General features: G+C 41.8%; 1 protein-coding gene across 1 annotated transcript in view; it reads left to right on the top strand.

Moving 5' to 3' along the window:
• The window catches only part of SLC14A2 (solute carrier family 14 member 2), a 70698-nt gene that overhangs the window by 25304 nt on the left and 27843 nt on the right, over window positions 1-17551 (top strand). The window contains exon 10 of the mRNA XM_069075428.1: window positions 13305-13427. Coding sequence (XP_068931529.1) covers window positions 13305-13427 — 123 coding nt within the window. The remainder of the gene's footprint in view (window positions 1-13304; window positions 13428-17551) is intronic.

Here is a 17551-nt window from a genome sequence, read left to right as displayed (position 1 = left end):
AGTCATTGCTGAGTCTGATAGGAGAAATTCAAACAGTTAAAGAAACTCTCATTTTAATCAAAGATCATCAGTGACTGAACTAGAGACAGCACCTCATTTGTAGCCAAGTTGCAGCTCAAAGGAGCATGCTAGATATGGATCTGGAGAGCCTAGGCTCAAATTTTAACTCTTGTTACTCACTTCCTGTGTGACTTGAGGCAGGATTCTCAGTTTCCTCAGCTTAACATGAGAGAATTGGAATGGGTAATCTCTAAAGTGCCTGCCAACTCAAAATCTGTGATCTTAGCCTTTATTCATTAATTTCATAATTTTCCTTCCCTGCCATTAACCTGAATTCAATCTTTACATGTAACAAATGTGCAAAATGTAATGAGGGGAAATCCAGGCAGGGGTCATCCTGTGGGTCCAACAACATAGGCCTGAAAGTCTAGCATTCGTAACAATAGTCCCATTTTTAAAATTTTTGGGGGGTAGGGGGGAAGGCAGGGCAATTGGGGCTAGTGACTTGTCCGAGGTCACAGAGTTAGTAGATGTTAAGTGTCTGAGGCTGGATTTGAACTCAAGTCCTCCTGACTACAGGGCTGGTGCTCTATTCCCTGTGCCACCTAGCTGCCCTCATTTTAAAATATTAGGGCAAGAAATGGGTTAAAACTAAGGTAGTCTCACGTTGAGGGTGATCTGAATTCTTAAGAAATAGGACAAAAAATAGTGAGATTAGAGATTCTGGCCCAAGTGTTCCATCCCCAAACATTCACAATTGCCTAGCCTTTGGTGGACTTCAGTTAAATACTGGCTGTGCTGCATTGAGCACGCAATATAGAAGGAACATGCTAGAATATAGAGCACAGTATCCTGGTCAGCACTTCAGGGTTCTTCACTACAAATTTGCTGTGTGATATTAGACAAATTACCAAACTACTCTGGGGTTCAATTTCCTCATCTGCCAAAATGAGTATATGTGCCTGGCCTGCCTCTTAGTCAAGTATTATCACAAGGAATGGATGAATGTTGAATGTATAAACATTTTAAACATATTAAATACTATTCCAGGTATATCTTTATTTTTAACTCTGATATGAATGATAAATTCTCTTTACCTAGGTCTGTGAATAGTTTGCTTTAGTTCTAGCCTACTCTTAGGTCTAGCCATGAAGAAAAAAGTAGAAAGTTAGGGTTGGGAAACTAATATTATCCTTAGTCTCTCACTTACCTTTGTTCAGAGGCTGAGAAGAAAAGAAAGCCAGCATTTGTTTGCTTGTTTTTTAAATATAACCTCCTAAAATGACAGAAAGGTTCATGTGCTCAGAATTCCATCAAAGGCTACCCTCAGTGGAGTTCTCTGGACCAGGGAAGGCCCTCAGCTAAATTATGAGTAAGTGGTTTTGTCTTTGGTGCCTTCCAACCTCCGTTGCCAACACCTCTCCTTTCTCAGGACGGTCTCATCCTCCCCATACATCCATTCTATGTCCCAGTCTTGCTTTTAAGTGGCTATCAACCATTTCTTGATAAGGTATTGCCGGGATTTAAGAGGTCAGATGAAAACAGCATAAGGCAGGACCATTCCCACATACATTTGCATTTGAACAAGAGATTCTGGAAGCCTTGAAGGAGCAAAAGAATGAAGATATTAGTATAAGATAGGAATTCTATCTAGCACTACCTCAAAGACCAATCCCCAAAACAAAGTCCTTTATCCACCTGTTCATAAGGCTAACCCACTGACAAGGCCCAACAGCCCTTTTCTAATTGTGATGCCTCACAGGGTGAGAAATGGCACTACCCCTTTCAGAGCAGACCCAAAGCATTTGATCTGAACTGAATGTTTTCTATTAGTCATGCTTTTTATTAGGTTTCCAGACAAGAGGAAATATTTGGATGTGAAACACTATATAAACTCTTTTGGAAGAAATCATGGTCTGCCCTTTCACCCCCTACCCCACCCCTAGATCCTTTCCATTCCAGCTCAACAGCTTGTCTTTTATAAGGCATCCTGTCAGATGCCTGTTTTTCATTTCAATTTCCCACTTCAGCCTCAGACAGAAACAAGTTTAATTAAGTTGGAAGCTCAATTCTTCAGGAAAAAAAATGTCCAGTATGTCTGGCAGAACCTTTGCATTCAGAAACCTTTGAATATCTCTAGATGTCAGGATTACATATATGAACTCAATCATAGGATTCTTCTATGCATGAGGTGTTGGTAATGGGAAGAAAGTTACCTCATCAGTTTGTTAGATGGAAGGACAAACTGACTAGGCTGCTGGATTATTAGATAATGATTTGACTAGCCAAAGGAAATATTATTATAGTTTTTAAAAGGTCATTTGAAAAGATAGGATTCATGCATTTCTTCTGGGTAATAAAAGGAAAACTAGATGACAGCCTCCCACATAGGATAAGTCAACTTCTGCCCTAAAGGCACCTTTTACTCTAAGAGGCTATGAATCTTTGACACCAGATACTAAGAAAGGGACAGGTAGAGGCTATCACTGAGATTGCAAGGAAAGTTACAGAAAGGATTGAGAAAGACAAAGTCAAATTTTGCTAACTCCACAATTTTTCTCAGGAATACCCCACTGGCCACTTCATATCTAGTTAGGCACAAGGGCTATTTCAATCGAAGAACTAAAAACTATTCTGTAGACCAAGCAGGCCTTGCCAATGAAATTCCTCTCTTCCCTTTCCCCATCTTGCCCCTTTCTAACAACGAGATGTATAACTCCCCCAACATGTCCACTCTTGAGAAATACCATCAGAGAAAAATATTAAAGTCCTACCCCCTTTAAAATATTAAAGTCCTTTCAAGAACTGTCTTCCTAGAATGTGTTGTTGTGATAACTATAATTGGTTTGTGACCTACTGGCTTGTTTATTTTTCTATTTGAACCTGAAAGTTATTTGAGGGCTTGGTGGGTGGGAAGACTTTAAGAAATGGTGTCCTAAAACTTTGGTGGGGCTGGCCACTACATTGTGAATCTGATTGCCACCCAATAAACTCTAGTCTTATTTAGCAACTTCAAGGGTGTTTGATTTTTGTGCAAGTTTTTAGACATTCTTTTTATTTCCCTTCAGTTATTCTGCTATGAGACAAGTGAGGCCTTCTTCCTCCAAAATGAACCTTTTGTCCCCAGAAATGTCCCAGAAGGGGAAAAGTTTAGAAAAACGGACTTATCCTTAGTAACTTCAAAATAAGTTCTCTAGGGGGCGACCCCCTCCCCAGAACTCATCTGGGGCAAAATATACTTGGAGGTATTTATGTCCATGGAAGGGAGCAAAGGAGGGTCTAGCCCAGGCTTTCTTCATTGTGTTTTACCTTTTCATAATCATCTCCATGTAGAATTACTAGTCTTTAGTAAAAGCAGGCACCTCCTACAACTTTAGAGGGTTTAGCTGAAGAGGAAAGTGCAGTGTTTGATGAGGTCTTAAGAGATCTCAAACAAAATGCTGCTGAAGCAGGTGCAGAGTGATGGAAAGAACACTGGATCCAAAGCCAGAAGAATCAGCTTGAATCCCCACTCTGCCAGCTGTGATTTGTGCAACTTTGGGTAAATCACTTCCCCTCTGATCTCCTCAGCGTCCTCACCTTTGGGATAAGGGGCTTGGACGAGCTTGCTAAAGTCCCTTCCAACCCAGAAATCCCAAGATTCCATTACTTCAAAATTCAAATGTCATTTGCATAAAACCTCCAAGTTGGCGAAGGGTTCAATAGATCTTAGCTCCTTTGAGCCTCACAACAAGCCTGTAGGGAAGATGTGGTAGGTAGTATTATCCCCATTTGAAGAAACAGGCCCAGAAAAGTTAAGTGACTTTCTCATAGTTGTGCCTGATTCTGAGTCTATCCACTACAAGCCTTCAGGGGCAATGCTAATGTTCCTAGGGTCAGTCCCTTCCATCCCCTAGCACAAAAGTTTGCAGGGCCTGCTAGAGAAAGGACTCAGACCTCCTTCTAGTCTTTCCTGCTTGGTTTTCCCATGACCAGGCCCTGACTGTTACATACCTGTTTACAACCCTGTTCTCTTCAGTCCAGGGAGAGAATCCTTCAACCCTTTGGAATTCTCTAGATTACTTTCCTGGACATAATTATTTCCAGAAGGCTTACATTCTTTCACAGGTAGCATCCTAGAGTCACTGCTGGGAGTGAATGAACTAGTTAGTTAAGAGGCAATTGGGAAATTGACCCACCTGCATGGCAATGTAAGGCTCCAGAAGTGGTTTGGAATGAGGGCACCACCTCAGGTGTCGAGGTGGGGCAAAGAAGGCTGAAGCCATTAGAAAAATGGCAGCAAATACAGAAGGAAGGAATACTGTTGAGAACTGAATGGAGCAAGGTAGCTCTGCTGTGAGCTTGAAGTCACTAGGAAAGCAACAAAGACTTGGGGGGCCCCTGAAGATGACTTCGGATCCAGAATAAACGACACGGAAGAAGCCGCCACCTTCACCACTGTCTAAGGAAGTTGGACCAACATTAAATGCAGCTCTCCTTCTTTCCTTGGAATGTTGGACCAGCTCTAGGCCCTTCCAGTTTGTTTGTTTTTCTTTCTTTCCATGGAATGTCCCCCATGCCCAACTCACTCTCCTCAGTAATTCCACACCATCTAGTGAAGTGGGAGAGGAGATTCCGACGTCAGCTGCGCTTGCTTGGAGGTTGCCTGCTCAGGTGTATCTAATTCCCAGTCTCCGAACCTGGGTGGGCCACCCTGCTCCCAATTATTGCCATGTTCCCAGACCCTAGGCAGCTGATGCGTAGCCCCATCAAGCCCAGAAAGCCAAACAAGGTATATTTAGATTGGGACCTCATCTCAAAGTCCCCAGCATGCCTGAGCACACAGCCTTTTGGGAACTGGGGGTGGGGGTGAAATTCACTAATATAAAGATCTCTGGGACACTCTTTCCTGGGGCAGAGACCTGGATTCCCATCAGGAGCTCATGGTGAAAGCCTCATCTACAGAGATCCAGGAGTCCAGCATCCTGGACAGCTCTCTTTAGGAAGGAGTAGCAGTATCCAGGAAGAGGAGAGGACTGAAATTTTCCACAGCATTAGGTGCAAGGCACCTTAGGGATAGGACTGGGCAGAAATTTCCACTGGGGAAAGGAAGGAGATTCTGCTCCGTGCCTGGAGAAAGGAATTAAAGGAGCTTATTTTATTGAGGTGGAAGGGGAGAGGAGGGGCAATTACTAGGACCACAATCATCCTGAAACCCTTTGCTAGTGAAGAGAGCAGCCAGGATGCAGTACCAGCAGGGGACAGCACATCAAACTGCCTAGTCAAGGGCACTACTCCTTTAAGGAAATCTGCTTGCCCCCAGCAAAGCTGGTGAATTAAATCAGTAAGGAGACCAGTAACAAAAGCCTACCGTGCCAGGGGAATTTAGGAAATTGTCATTTGACAGAAAGACTAGAAAGGGAGAGAGAGAAATAATAGTAAGCCAGTAAATTGCAAAGAGGACATTTTCCTTCTTCCTCCATCCCCTGTTCTTCTTCCTTCTCCTCCTCCATGGTACCCAACACCCAATGGCAGAGATCCTCCAGGCATGAATTTAGAGGATGCAAGGAGACTTTTAAGTAACTAAGTCAGAGAATGAGATAGAGTGATTTAGAGGCAAGGGGATGAGAGTCTAGGGAGAAGGCACCTGGACACTGAGTGTTGGAAGGACCATCCTCTCCCAGGGGAAGGGTGCTGACAAGCAGCAATCCCGAAACCCCCATGGTCTGGTGGTGTCTTGCTGAAGGCAGCCCAAGAACGAGGTCTCAGGAAAGAGAAAGGACCCACCTCCCTCCAGGACACTCCAACTCACCTGCAGGGGAAGGAGAAAGGTTTGTTTCTTCCTGTTACCCTTTTTCACTGAGCCACATGGTCTTGGGCCTTAGGAACTTGCAGACAACTTCTAGGAAAAACCAGAGACCACAGAGTCTGAGAGCTGGGTGAGAACTTAGAGTGCATCACATCCACCCCCCTTTGTGAGGTAGCTGTGTTGTGCAAGGAATGTAGTGCACTAGGCCTAGAGTCAGAAAGACCCAAGTTCAAATCCAGTCTCAGACACTTACTAGCTGTGTGACCCTGGGCAAGTCATTTAACCCTTGATCCATTTCCTCCCCTGTAAAATGTGGTAACAATAGCACCTATATCAGGAGGTGGTTGTAAGGATCAGATAAGATATCTGTAAAGTGCCTGGCATGTAGGAAGCTCTGAGTAAATGCTAGCTAATTGTTATTACTGTTGTTGTTTTTGTTACTGTTATTATTATTATACAAACAAGGAAAGTAGTGAGGTGATTCATGCAAGGTCTCATAGCTAGTGACAGAACTGAGATTAGAACCTAGGTCTGACTCCTGTCCAACACTTTCTACCTCACTATGATGTCTCATAGGATGATGGATCTAAGTCCCAGAGGACTAAGGGAATCAGGATGGCCCTGGTTCTCTTCTTGTGTGCTTTAAACACTTAGGAGTCCCCCAAATCCCCGGGGTCTACTTGAATTAAATGTTGTCTTTACCAAAAGTGACCCTTATCTTCCTCTTGGTTTAATCTAGAAAGGCTCTGAAGTCCAGTCAGGCTGTCCCTTCTATCCTAAGGATTTATTAAAAGACTATCCCATAAGACATAAGCAGTGGTCCCTACATCCATCATTGGTTTGCAAGATTGTAACTGGCCACCATGTTCTTATGACTGTGTACATAGCGTGGTCCAGTACAGGGGTGGGGAACCTACAGCCTTGAGGCCACATATGTGGCCCTCTAGATCCTCAAGTGCATTTCTTTGACTAAATCCAATCCAAGGGAATTTATTCTGTGAAGTTTGGATTCAGTCAAAGAGTAGCACTTGAGGACCTAGAGGGCCACATGTAGCCTCAATGCTGCAGGCTTGCCCTCCCTGGTAGGAGAAAAAACTGACCTTGGAGTCTGGGGGCCTGGATTCCACTCCTAGCCCTGTCCCTGACTAGCTATATGACCTCAGCAAATCATTTCACCATTCTAGGCCACAGTTTCCCCATCTATAATATAAATAGTTGGGACCAGATGATTTCTAAAGTCATTTCCAGCACTAGCAGATTTTTCCTCTTAAGTTCCTCTTGCTTTTAGTGCCTAAAAATAGACATTTAATTTCCAAGGGGTCCGTTTGATGTATTGAATATTTACTATGGGATAAAATAGATCTGTGTAATATTTGTGGATTTCAATGATTTACCTACTTTCTCTCCTAGAAAATGTGGTAGCAGAGCATTGGCCTCTGTATTAGAAGACCCAGATCCAACAGTTTCATGGTCCTCCCCTCTAGTAGGTGCTATGAGGAAATATAAGAGGAGAAGATCCTGCTCTTAAAGTGTTGATAATCTAATTGAGGAAAGAGGGGTAGCACATATAGGCACTAGTGAACAATTGCATTTTGAAGAGAGTAGTCCTGATTCAAAGTCAGGACCACAGACTCTTCAACAACTGTAAGAGCTATCCAAAAGGAGGAAGGTCTGCCTTGGGAGGGAAGGAGTACCCTGATGCAAGAAGTCTTTAGACAGCTGCGAGATGACCACCTGTTGGGCATATTGGGCGGGGAGGACCCTGAAAATTATACACTTCAAGTTGGGTTTGGAATAAATGATCTTTGAGATCCTTTCCAACTCTGAAAATCTTTGATTCTAAGTGGGGAGGAAATGCAAAGAACGGAGAGATTATTGTGGATGACAATAGGCAACCCCTATCTTCCTAGAAGGGAGTGGATGTTTTCTCTCCTATCCTCATAGAAGAGACAGAAGTTGGGTTGGGTGCAGAAAAATGAGGGTTTAGGTGGCACAGAATGACAGGATGGTCTTTTCAGATTATAAGGTGATAGAGGTATGAATAAAAGTAGGACAGGACTGTCAGTGAAGAAACTTGTATGATATTAATGAAGGGTTTATATAGGAGAAAAGTTGGAAACAATTTGGATAGATCAAGTGCAAACAGATTGGGGAAGGAAGGTGGCTCGAAACCTAGGTGAAGGAATTGGAATTTACAAAGACAGATGATTAGGAAACCATTTTAACTTCCTAAAAAAGGAAGGAATGGGGATAAAAGCTTTGTTTTGGGGTGAGGAATTTGACAGTGTGTAGGTTATATTGGAGAGGGAAGAGTCAGAGAATTTGGTCAAGAATTTTTTTTCAATAATTCAAATACAAGGAGCTGAGGGGCCAAGGGTCATGACAGTGAGAATAAAGAGGAAGAACAGATATGAGAGGTGTTAAAGGAGAAATTGATAGCATTTGATGGTGGAGTGGCTACATTTTTGACAATTCTTCCTTCTCCTTCACTCTATCTTTCCCAGTAGGCATAGCATATAAAAGGAGATGAAAATCAATCCAACCAATTAGTCTACTGATGAGCAGCTCTGGGAAAAGATGCAGGGGCAAAAGGTGTGAACAGGTGAGGAGGTTAAGCACCATTGGCTAAAATCAGATCTATAAATTACTCATGAGTTTCAATGATTCATACTCTTCCTATCTCACAAAGAGGCAGCAAGAAAATAACAGAAAGAATAATGGACCTGGAGTCAGAAGTCCTTACTCTAATGGTTCTCTGCCATGACTAAAGTCGGATAAGCTCTCTACAAAATGGACAATAAGAATACTGACACTATCTATCGTTGAAGGTTTTGATGGAGAAAATACTTAGTAAATGCTAATGTTAATGAGATTTGTGAGTAAATCCTAACATAGCAATGTGAGTTATTATGAATAATAACACTGAGAATTGACTAATGGGTGATTAGATGACAATGATCTAAAATAATTTGCTTCCTTGTGCCCATGTTAATATGGCTCTATGACATGGCTCTAATCTTCCATTCACTTTTTCCTCAGGGTTTCCCTCTTCTTAGATTTTCTAGGGATTTTTTGGGGGTGAGGGGGGCCCTTTGCTCTTATCTCTTTTGCTTTCCATAGGAAATGTCAGCCATAGTTTAAAGGTGACTATACCCTACAGAAGGGGTAGGTAGGTAGACAGAGCACTGGGGCTAGAGTTAGGAAGACTCATCTTCATGAGTTCAAATTTGACCTCAGACATTTACTAGCTGAGTGACCTTGGGCAAGTCTCTTAACCCTATTTGCCTTAGTTTCCTCATCTATAAAATAAACTACAGTAGGAAATGGCAAACTACAAACTTCGCCAAGAAAACTCCATACTGGGTCTTGAAGAGTCAGACACAACAAACTGAAAACAACTGAACAACAACACCCTACAGAAACTCAGGTCAGCACTTTGCCACTGACTAGTTACATGACCTTGGTCAAATACTTCCTCTCTTGGGCCTTCCGTTGCCTTATCTGTAAAAGGAAAGGACCAGACTGGATGATCTCTATCTTTCCTATCAGCTCTAGCATTCTGTGATGATATTCTGAAAAAAGGCTTAAAAGAATGTGAGTTCAACATGGAAAGAGAGTTCTTTTCTCTTTACTAGGCACAAGTAAATACATATTTTTTAATCAAATTGAATTCTATGCATAGGCTATTGAGCCAGGTATTGAAAAGACAAAGATGAAAAATGATGCTTTCCTTGCCCTGAAGGGGTGTAAAAAAAAATCTACTGGGGTCAATAAGATTTGCATACAAACCAATATACTACAAGGTAGAATGTGACAGAAAGGAAGGAAGGAAATAAGCATTTATTAAGCACCTACTATGGGCCAGGCATGCATAGGCTTAGCACCTTACAAATATCTCATTTGGTCCTTACAACAGCCTTAGGAAGTAGACGCTATTATTACCTCATTTTACAGTTGAGGAAACTGAGGTAAATAACTTGCCAAGATCACCCAGCTAGTAAATGTCTGAGGCTGGACTAGAACTCAGGTCTTCTTGACTTCAGACCCAGATGCAAAGAAGGGGTCCAGGGAAAATGTTCTAGCAATATTTGAGGAAGGAGAAATTGCCTTCACTGAAGGTATCAGCTAAGGCTTCATGGGGAAGGTCGTACCCGAGCTTAACCTTGAAGGAAGGGAAATATCTCAATGGCCAGAGATGAGGAGGGGGCATATTCTAGACACATGGCAGCAGGATACATGGAGGTAAGAGGGAGCAAGGTCTATTTAAGGAACACACTGCTAGTAGAGTTAGGCTGGAATGTAGAGTGTGAGGAAGAAAAAACCAGAAAGATGTGAGGGTATGAGGAGCCAGACTGAGGTCCCAAACTAAGTAGTATTCATTCCATCCTATAAACAATAGGGAGCCACTAAAGGATTTTGAGTAAAGGAGTGACCTCATCAGACCTATGTCTTTGGAAGGAACATGTGGTGACTATCTTTTAATGCTGAGGAAATTGCCTTGGATAGAATGTGAGTGTGCAGAGGTAGGGCGCAAGGAGGTCAAAAGAGATGCTGAGAAACGGGAGATGACCCTGAGGGGGTCAGCATAGACTCTCCACAGTGTGAGCTCTACATTGTTCTTTCTGACAAATGATGTGGGGCTAAAAGAAAGCCAGCTCTGGGAGACAGGTTTTCAGAGCCACATGCAAAACCCAGTAACTGAGACAGAAGCCTCACAGACCCTGTGGCCTGTCAGCAAAGATGTCTTTTTAGCAAAGAAAATCTGAATCCTTTGTCTCATCTAAAGGACCTTTATTCCCCCCATCAAAAGGAACCATTTAGAAGTTACAAAAGGGAAGGTAACACAGCCTCTGCTGTGTGGCCTGTGTGTTTTTCTACAAGACTCAAAGTGGCCTTTGTCACCTTTGACATCTGGATGGTTAGAATTTTATAGGGTCTCTGCTAGAAGTTGGGTCAGGTGCAGCCACTGTGGGAGGGCTACTCTTCAGGAAAAATGCTTCTTAACAAATCATTATCACTCGTAACTGCCTTTCCCTTACCTGTAAGCATCGCTGGCCCCTGGCCTGGGAAAACACTGGAGATCAGTGAGCCTTCTGGGTAGGCACCATGTCCTAGAATGGACCTAAACCAGATCCAGCACAAGATCCCCTGCATCGGGACACCTAAGGAGGCTTCTTTGGGAGAAGCACCATGCTTCAAACACCATTGGCACGCAGAGAAATTACTGAACTATTAAGACTGACTTCTATTCCAGGAAATAGTGTAGAATTCGGGTACTTTCTAGGGGCAAAGCCCTATACTGAGTGTAATGAGGGAGTCACCAGCCTGAATCATAATGAGAGCAGCTTATATTTACATAGAAGAAAGGCAGTATTGCTTAGTTAAAAGAGAACCAGCTTTAAAGCTCGGAGGACCTGGGGTCAAGTCCAACCTCTGACACGTAGTAGCTGGATGACCTCTTCGTGTGCTAGACAAATTTCTAAAATAATAAACCTTGCAGATATTATAAAGGTGCTGCCTGGAGGGAGTTTCCTCATGCATGGAATTCATCACATTTATGAAATCACAAGTCTGTCCCTCTCCCTATATATCCATAGGTCTTATGAGTCCTGCCCAAGAAAGCTAATGGTCTAAATATAAACATTTGAAGTACCTCAATTTTCTCATCTGTTAAATAGGTATAATACCTGCCTTCCTCAGGTCAGAGACCACAACAGGGCAGCAACTTTGACAGTTTCAAAGCATTATATTACATTATAATTATATTTATATTATACAAAATATATTAGTATATATATTATAATATTTGATATTAATTTCCAGCTGGAGTCCAGGCAGCCCCCAGTTTTTGAGTGTGTAATCATTCCCACGGTAGAGGGGATTTAAGGCAAGAAGTTACAACACAATGTCCCTTGCAGCCAATCTGATTCAGAGCTGTAGTTCTGCACAGCTGGAGCAAATAACTGACCTGTAATTCACAGTGGCCTCAGGACATATTATAGAACTGATTCACGTGAAGTATGGTTGATTATGATGGGGAAGAAGTAAACAAGGGTTTCCCAAGGTCTTCAGAAAGTGACATAATGACATAAATCTATCACTGTCTTTCCTGGGATCATAGGGCCTAGGTTGTAGTCCCAAGAAATAATTACCAGACATATGAGTCAATAGACAGCTTCTCTTGACCCTGTCAATGCCAACCAGTAGGTGAAGTAGGTAATCACCGACATAGTGTGGGTTGGTAACCAGGAATGGCATTCCATCAAAGAACATTTTCCCCTCTAGCATTCAGTGCTTGAATTTCCATTCTAAGAGGTCCATCTCTTTAATTTAAGCAGTATCCTCTCTTAAATCAGGAACAGAAGATCACTAAATCAGCAACACCTACCCAGGAATGGATATTTTATATTTCTCTCCTTGACAAAACTATCTGGATTTTTATTTTTTATACAGACATGGGTCAGACTAAAAAAAAAAAAAAACAACCCTCTTAACCTTGACTTTGCTTTTTGTTTCCTACCCTTCTTTAAAGTGCCTGAGATTTTGCTCCCCTAAATACTCATACCTCACTAATTCAGGTCAATTATGTAATCTTGTTTTTCTCCCTTCTCAGAGTTGTTGATTTTCCTACTCAGGACCCATGTTTTCAGCCTCACACTTCGCCTCTTCCATATTCCTGGCTTGGGAAGGAGGAGGGATGTTCAGTGGGTTTGAAAAAAAGAAAGTGGGATGGTTCAAATTTTTAAAATAAGAAAGTTAATCCGTGGGCAGACAAAATCAAGGTTTCCACAGAAAGGAAATACTAGACAAGCAGTGTAGCATAGTGGACAGAGGTCTGGCCTCAGAGTCAGACCTGTCTGAGTCCCATTCCTGATGCAACTGGTTGTCTGATGTGGTCAAAAAGGGATGCAGACTCTCAGTGCCCCCAGGCTATTCTCCAAGACCATAATTGTAGAACAGCACCCATCTCCAGTGGTAGGGGGATTTCCTTATTAGGAGTTGCCTATACCAATGGAATCCTGAGCAGCCAGACACAAGGCTCAAGGAAAAACAATTCACATTGGTACTTTAAAATAGACAGGCATTGTCCTCATGTTAATCCTGTAAGAGAAACAGTATAAACATGATCTTCATTTTACAGATAAAGAGGCTAAAACTACCAGAGATTACACATACTTGGCCATGATCTACTAAGTACTAGAGCAGGGATGAAATCTGGGGTTTCTAGGTCCAAGACCAGAGTTCCTTCCATTGTGACACCCGGCTTTGGAGAAAGGTCCACATAGACCAGAAAAACCAAGAGAGGAAAAGAAGTGGGATGCCATCCTTTGGAGACATAAGGAAGTGAGATGGGATGCCAGATAATCCTGCCTTCCTAGCAGCCTTGTTGGGCTTCATCCTTTGCATTCGTCATATGTGATTTTCATTTCCCATTGCTCCCTGACTTCACCCTCTCTATTCAGAAAACAACTTAGACTGACTTGGAATTTGTCTCTGATCTTGCACCCCCGGCCAGGTGGCAGTGAGGAGCACCCTCCCAAAATTGAAGAAAAAGGGGATGAGAGCCTAGAGGCTGCTGTGCCCAGGCGAAGGAACATATTTCACATTGAATGGTCATCCATACGGAGGAGGAGTAAAGGTGAGACCGATGCTTCTTCCTCTTTTTCACTCCTCTCCCCATTCTTGTCCCCTCATCTACGACTGGAGATGCGAATGGGGTCTAAGAATAGAAATGGATCCACCACAGGCTGTAGATTCTGAAGTTGAATTCTCCAAAATCTAAACCCTCAGCAAACTTGTCCTTTCTCCATCCTGAGAACCCTCTTCCTCACACCTGTATCCTAAAAGGTAGTACCCAGATCTGACCTGGCCAGGGCAGAGTACAGAGAGGAACTATTTTTCATATAGATTCTGTCAAGAAAGCCCCAGCCTATCAGATATCAGGTCTTTTAATGAAGATCTAGAAGGGACCTCAGAGATGATCTAGTCCAAACCTCTCCCTTTACAGATGAGGAAACTGAGGCCTCAATACTAACTCAATACACATTTATGAAACAGCTATTACATTGCAGTCATTGTACTAGTTGCTAGAAGTATACTCCTATCACCAAATCTATGATTTCATTGTTTCAGTAAACTCCCAAAGCAGAAATTTCCTCTACCAATACAGATGGTCATTTCCTTCACAATATATGGAACTGAGAGTTGCTTAGACCACTAAGAGGTGAAGCGATTTGGTTACACAGACAATAAGCCTCAGAGATTGGCTTTGAACTCAAGGATTCCTGACTCTGAGACTGGTTCTATCTACTACAACTATCTACTATTGCCTCTCAATACAAAATGTAAATACAAATTAATTTGAGGGAACAGGGAGGGGACTAACAGCAGAAGAGGTCAGGAAAGACTTTGTGGAGGAAAATTTCTGGGTTTGAAGTTCACCGAATCAATGAAATTATTAGGTTTGGGGACAGGAGCACTGTAGAGTTCTCATAAAGAGTAACTACCTGGAGGAATTCAAAAGCAGTCCTGACTCCAAATCAGGAAGCTGGGAGGTGCAGTAGATAGTGCTGGCCTTGGAATCTGGAAGAACTGAGCTCAAATCCAACCTCAAACATTTATTAGCTGTGAGACCCTGGGCAAGTCTAATCTCAATTTCTTCACCTGTAATGTAAGAATAATAAACCTACCTACATCCCAGGATTGTTATGACAATTAAATGAATAACATATATAAAGTGCATTGCAAACCTTAAAACACTCTATAAATGCTGGCTGGTGGTCTATCCCTTTACCCCCATGCAGGACAGCATCTAAACTAGCCCAATGGAATATGCATTAAAACACCTTAGAGAAAAAGGAAGCATTCCAAGAGGTCTTTAAAAATACGTGAGGTGTGTCAATGGCAGGCACCTCCATGGTCCTTCAGACCCAGGATTCTGTCTCTAATGAAAGTAAGCAGGGATGATTTAGAAGAGGGTTTAGTGTTCCTGAAAACGTTTAGCCACAACCCCGATAGAAAAGAGGCTGAGAGATAGGAATAGCAGCAGGGTTGTATATGAAAGAACTTAATGAAAAATAAGAAATTCCAGAATATAAGTGGAAAACAGAAGGGCCTGAAGGAGACAGCCAGGAGGAACATGTGCACAGCAATGAAAAATAGGGACATGTTGCTATTCTCATAACTCACCAGCAGGGGGACCCAAAGAATCAGAAATGCAATACTACTCAAGGAAAAAAAATAAACTGTTTTTATTAACTTTGTTTTATACAAAAAGGGTAGCTAGATGATGTAATGGATAGAGTTTCAGGCCTGGAGTTAGGAAAAGTCATCTTTAGACACTTCCTAGCTGTGTGACCCTGGGTTAGTCACTTTGCCCTGTTTACCTCAGTTTCCTCAGCTGTAAAATGAGAAGGAAAAGACAAACCACTCTAGTATCTTTGCCAAGAAAAACCCAGATGAGGTCACAAAGACTCAGACACAACTCAACACCAACTGACAAAAACCTCGGTTCAAATCCGGCCTATGAAACACGACTTTGTAATAATAGAGGATTCATTTAACTTCCCTGAATGTTTCTTCTTCCATAAATTGGAGGGTTTGGACTAGATGACCGCTGACGTCCCATCTAGCATCTATGACCTTCAAAAGCAACCCACACCTTTTATTTATTTATTTATTTATTTGCTTTTTGGAGGGGAGAAGGCAGGGCAATTGGGGTTAAATGACTTGCCCAAGGTCACACAACTAGTAAGTGTTAAGTGTCTGAGGCTGGATTTGAAAACCCACTCCTTTTAAAAACACTTCTCATAGGGGCAGCTAGGTGTCACAGTGAGTAAAGCGCCCTCCCTGGAGTCAGAAGGACCAGAGTTCAGTTCCCCGGCCTCAGACACTTAACACACACAAAAAACTAGCCGTGTAAACTTGGGCAAGTTACTTAACCCCAATTGCCCTCCAAAAGGCAAAAAAAAAAAAAAAAAACCCACTTCTCATTACAAGGAAGTTTTTCCCTTTGAAGTAAATTTACTTCTTTGCAATTTCAAACCACTGCCCTCATGGGATGCATGGGCAGAACAAATATAATTCTACTTATCCAAAGGACAAGCCATCAAATATCTGAAGACAACTCTCATATCTCTTACTAGGTTTTAACTCCTCTGGGCTAAACATCCCTGGTTTTTTCAACAAACACTCTTCTTTGTACTATCCACAGGGCCCTCCCTAAGATCTGCCACCTAAACAATATTCCAGATGTAACTTGACCAAGAAAGATTATCTCATCCCTTGTCTTTACTTTACCTCTCTTGTTTCAGTCTATGATGCCATTAGCTATTTTTAGGGGTCTGTTATATTGTATTTTCAGTTCACTGAATATAGTTACCTCTTCCATATCTCAGGAGTTAAGGACTCCACACCTCTGCGATCTGAAATATATGAAAAGTTTTGGCCCTCCCTTTGTAACTTTGTCTCTACAGAGTCTGTATTTTTTTTTCTTTTTCTTTTATAGGGTGTTTCTAGCACCTTAAGTATTTGGTCATAGGTTATATGTAGGTCAATGTTAAGTAAAAATATCATCATATATTTTATGCATTTCTGAGCTTCTAAACTTTTTCTGTGTCATCTGCTGGCTGTCACATGTCATCTGCAGCTTCCACAAGACTCCCCCCAAATTTTCATTTAACCTCTTATGCCAATCCCTGATCTAGCAATACCACAATGAGGAAAACCACGATGTGAAAGGGGTAACAGTATAGCCCAGCAGTGTCAAACTCAAATAGAAGGGGCGGCTAGGTAGTGCAGTGAGTAAAGCTCTGGCCCCAGAGTCAGGAGGTACTGAGTTCGGATCCAGCCTTAGACACTTAACACACACACACATAAAAACTAGCTGTGTAACCTTGGGCAAGTTGCTTAACCCCAGTTGCCCTCCAAAAGGCAAAAAAAAAAAAAAAACCTCAAATACAAAGGGGAACACTAACCTGTACATAAAGATCCCCATGGGCTGCATTTTAACCTGGTCCTAAAATGTAACGTTACTTGTATTTTATTGTATTTTTATTTGTTTCTGTTAAATATTTCCCAATTACATTTTAACCTGGTTTAAGAGCTAATATTGCCATATGCAAGTGGCCCTTAAGTTGCCTGTTTGACACCTTTGATTTATCCTACCAAACACTGCCCCCATTTTTTTAAGATAAATTATGTGGCCGCACCTCCTTTATTATATATTTGTGAACTGATTTTTTTTATCTCAAATACAAGATAACCAGTTTATCTCTATTAAATTTAATACTGTTAGAATGTATCCAACATTCTTCTCTAAAAATATTTTTGGGTTCTCTACAAATGTTATGAGCCCCCTATTTGGGCCTTTATTCAAAATATTAATAAAAATGTTAAAACAACACAGACCCCAATACAAATAGTTGGAGCACCATACTTATGGAGTGCCTTCCATGCTGCTATCAAATTATTAATGGCTATTCTTTAGGGACAGCCTGAATTTACCTAATTATCTTCCCATCTAGCCCATACCTCCCCATCTCTGCCATGAGAATAGTTATGTGACTTTGTGAAATGCTTTGCTAAAATTTAGGTAATTTACATGTACAACATTCCTTTCTCTACCAGCCTAATAATCCTGTCAAAAAAAAAAAAAAGGACTCCCTATGGGACTCCAGTAGGAACAGGCATCTTCCTGACTTGACAAAAAGCCACACTGATGACAAGAGAATCGATGACTATGTACTGCTAAGAACCTCTCTG

Source organism: Petaurus breviceps, unplaced genomic scaffold (genome assembly GCF_028583685.1).
Source record: "Petaurus breviceps papuanus isolate PSGF00001 unplaced genomic scaffold, PetGlider_PUasm1.0 151, whole genome shotgun sequence".
NCBI lineage: Eukaryota > Metazoa > Chordata > Mammalia > Diprotodontia > Petauridae > Petaurus > Petaurus breviceps.
The sequence above is the reverse complement of the archived record's forward strand: the minus strand, read 5'-3'. Positions and strand labels throughout refer to the sequence as shown.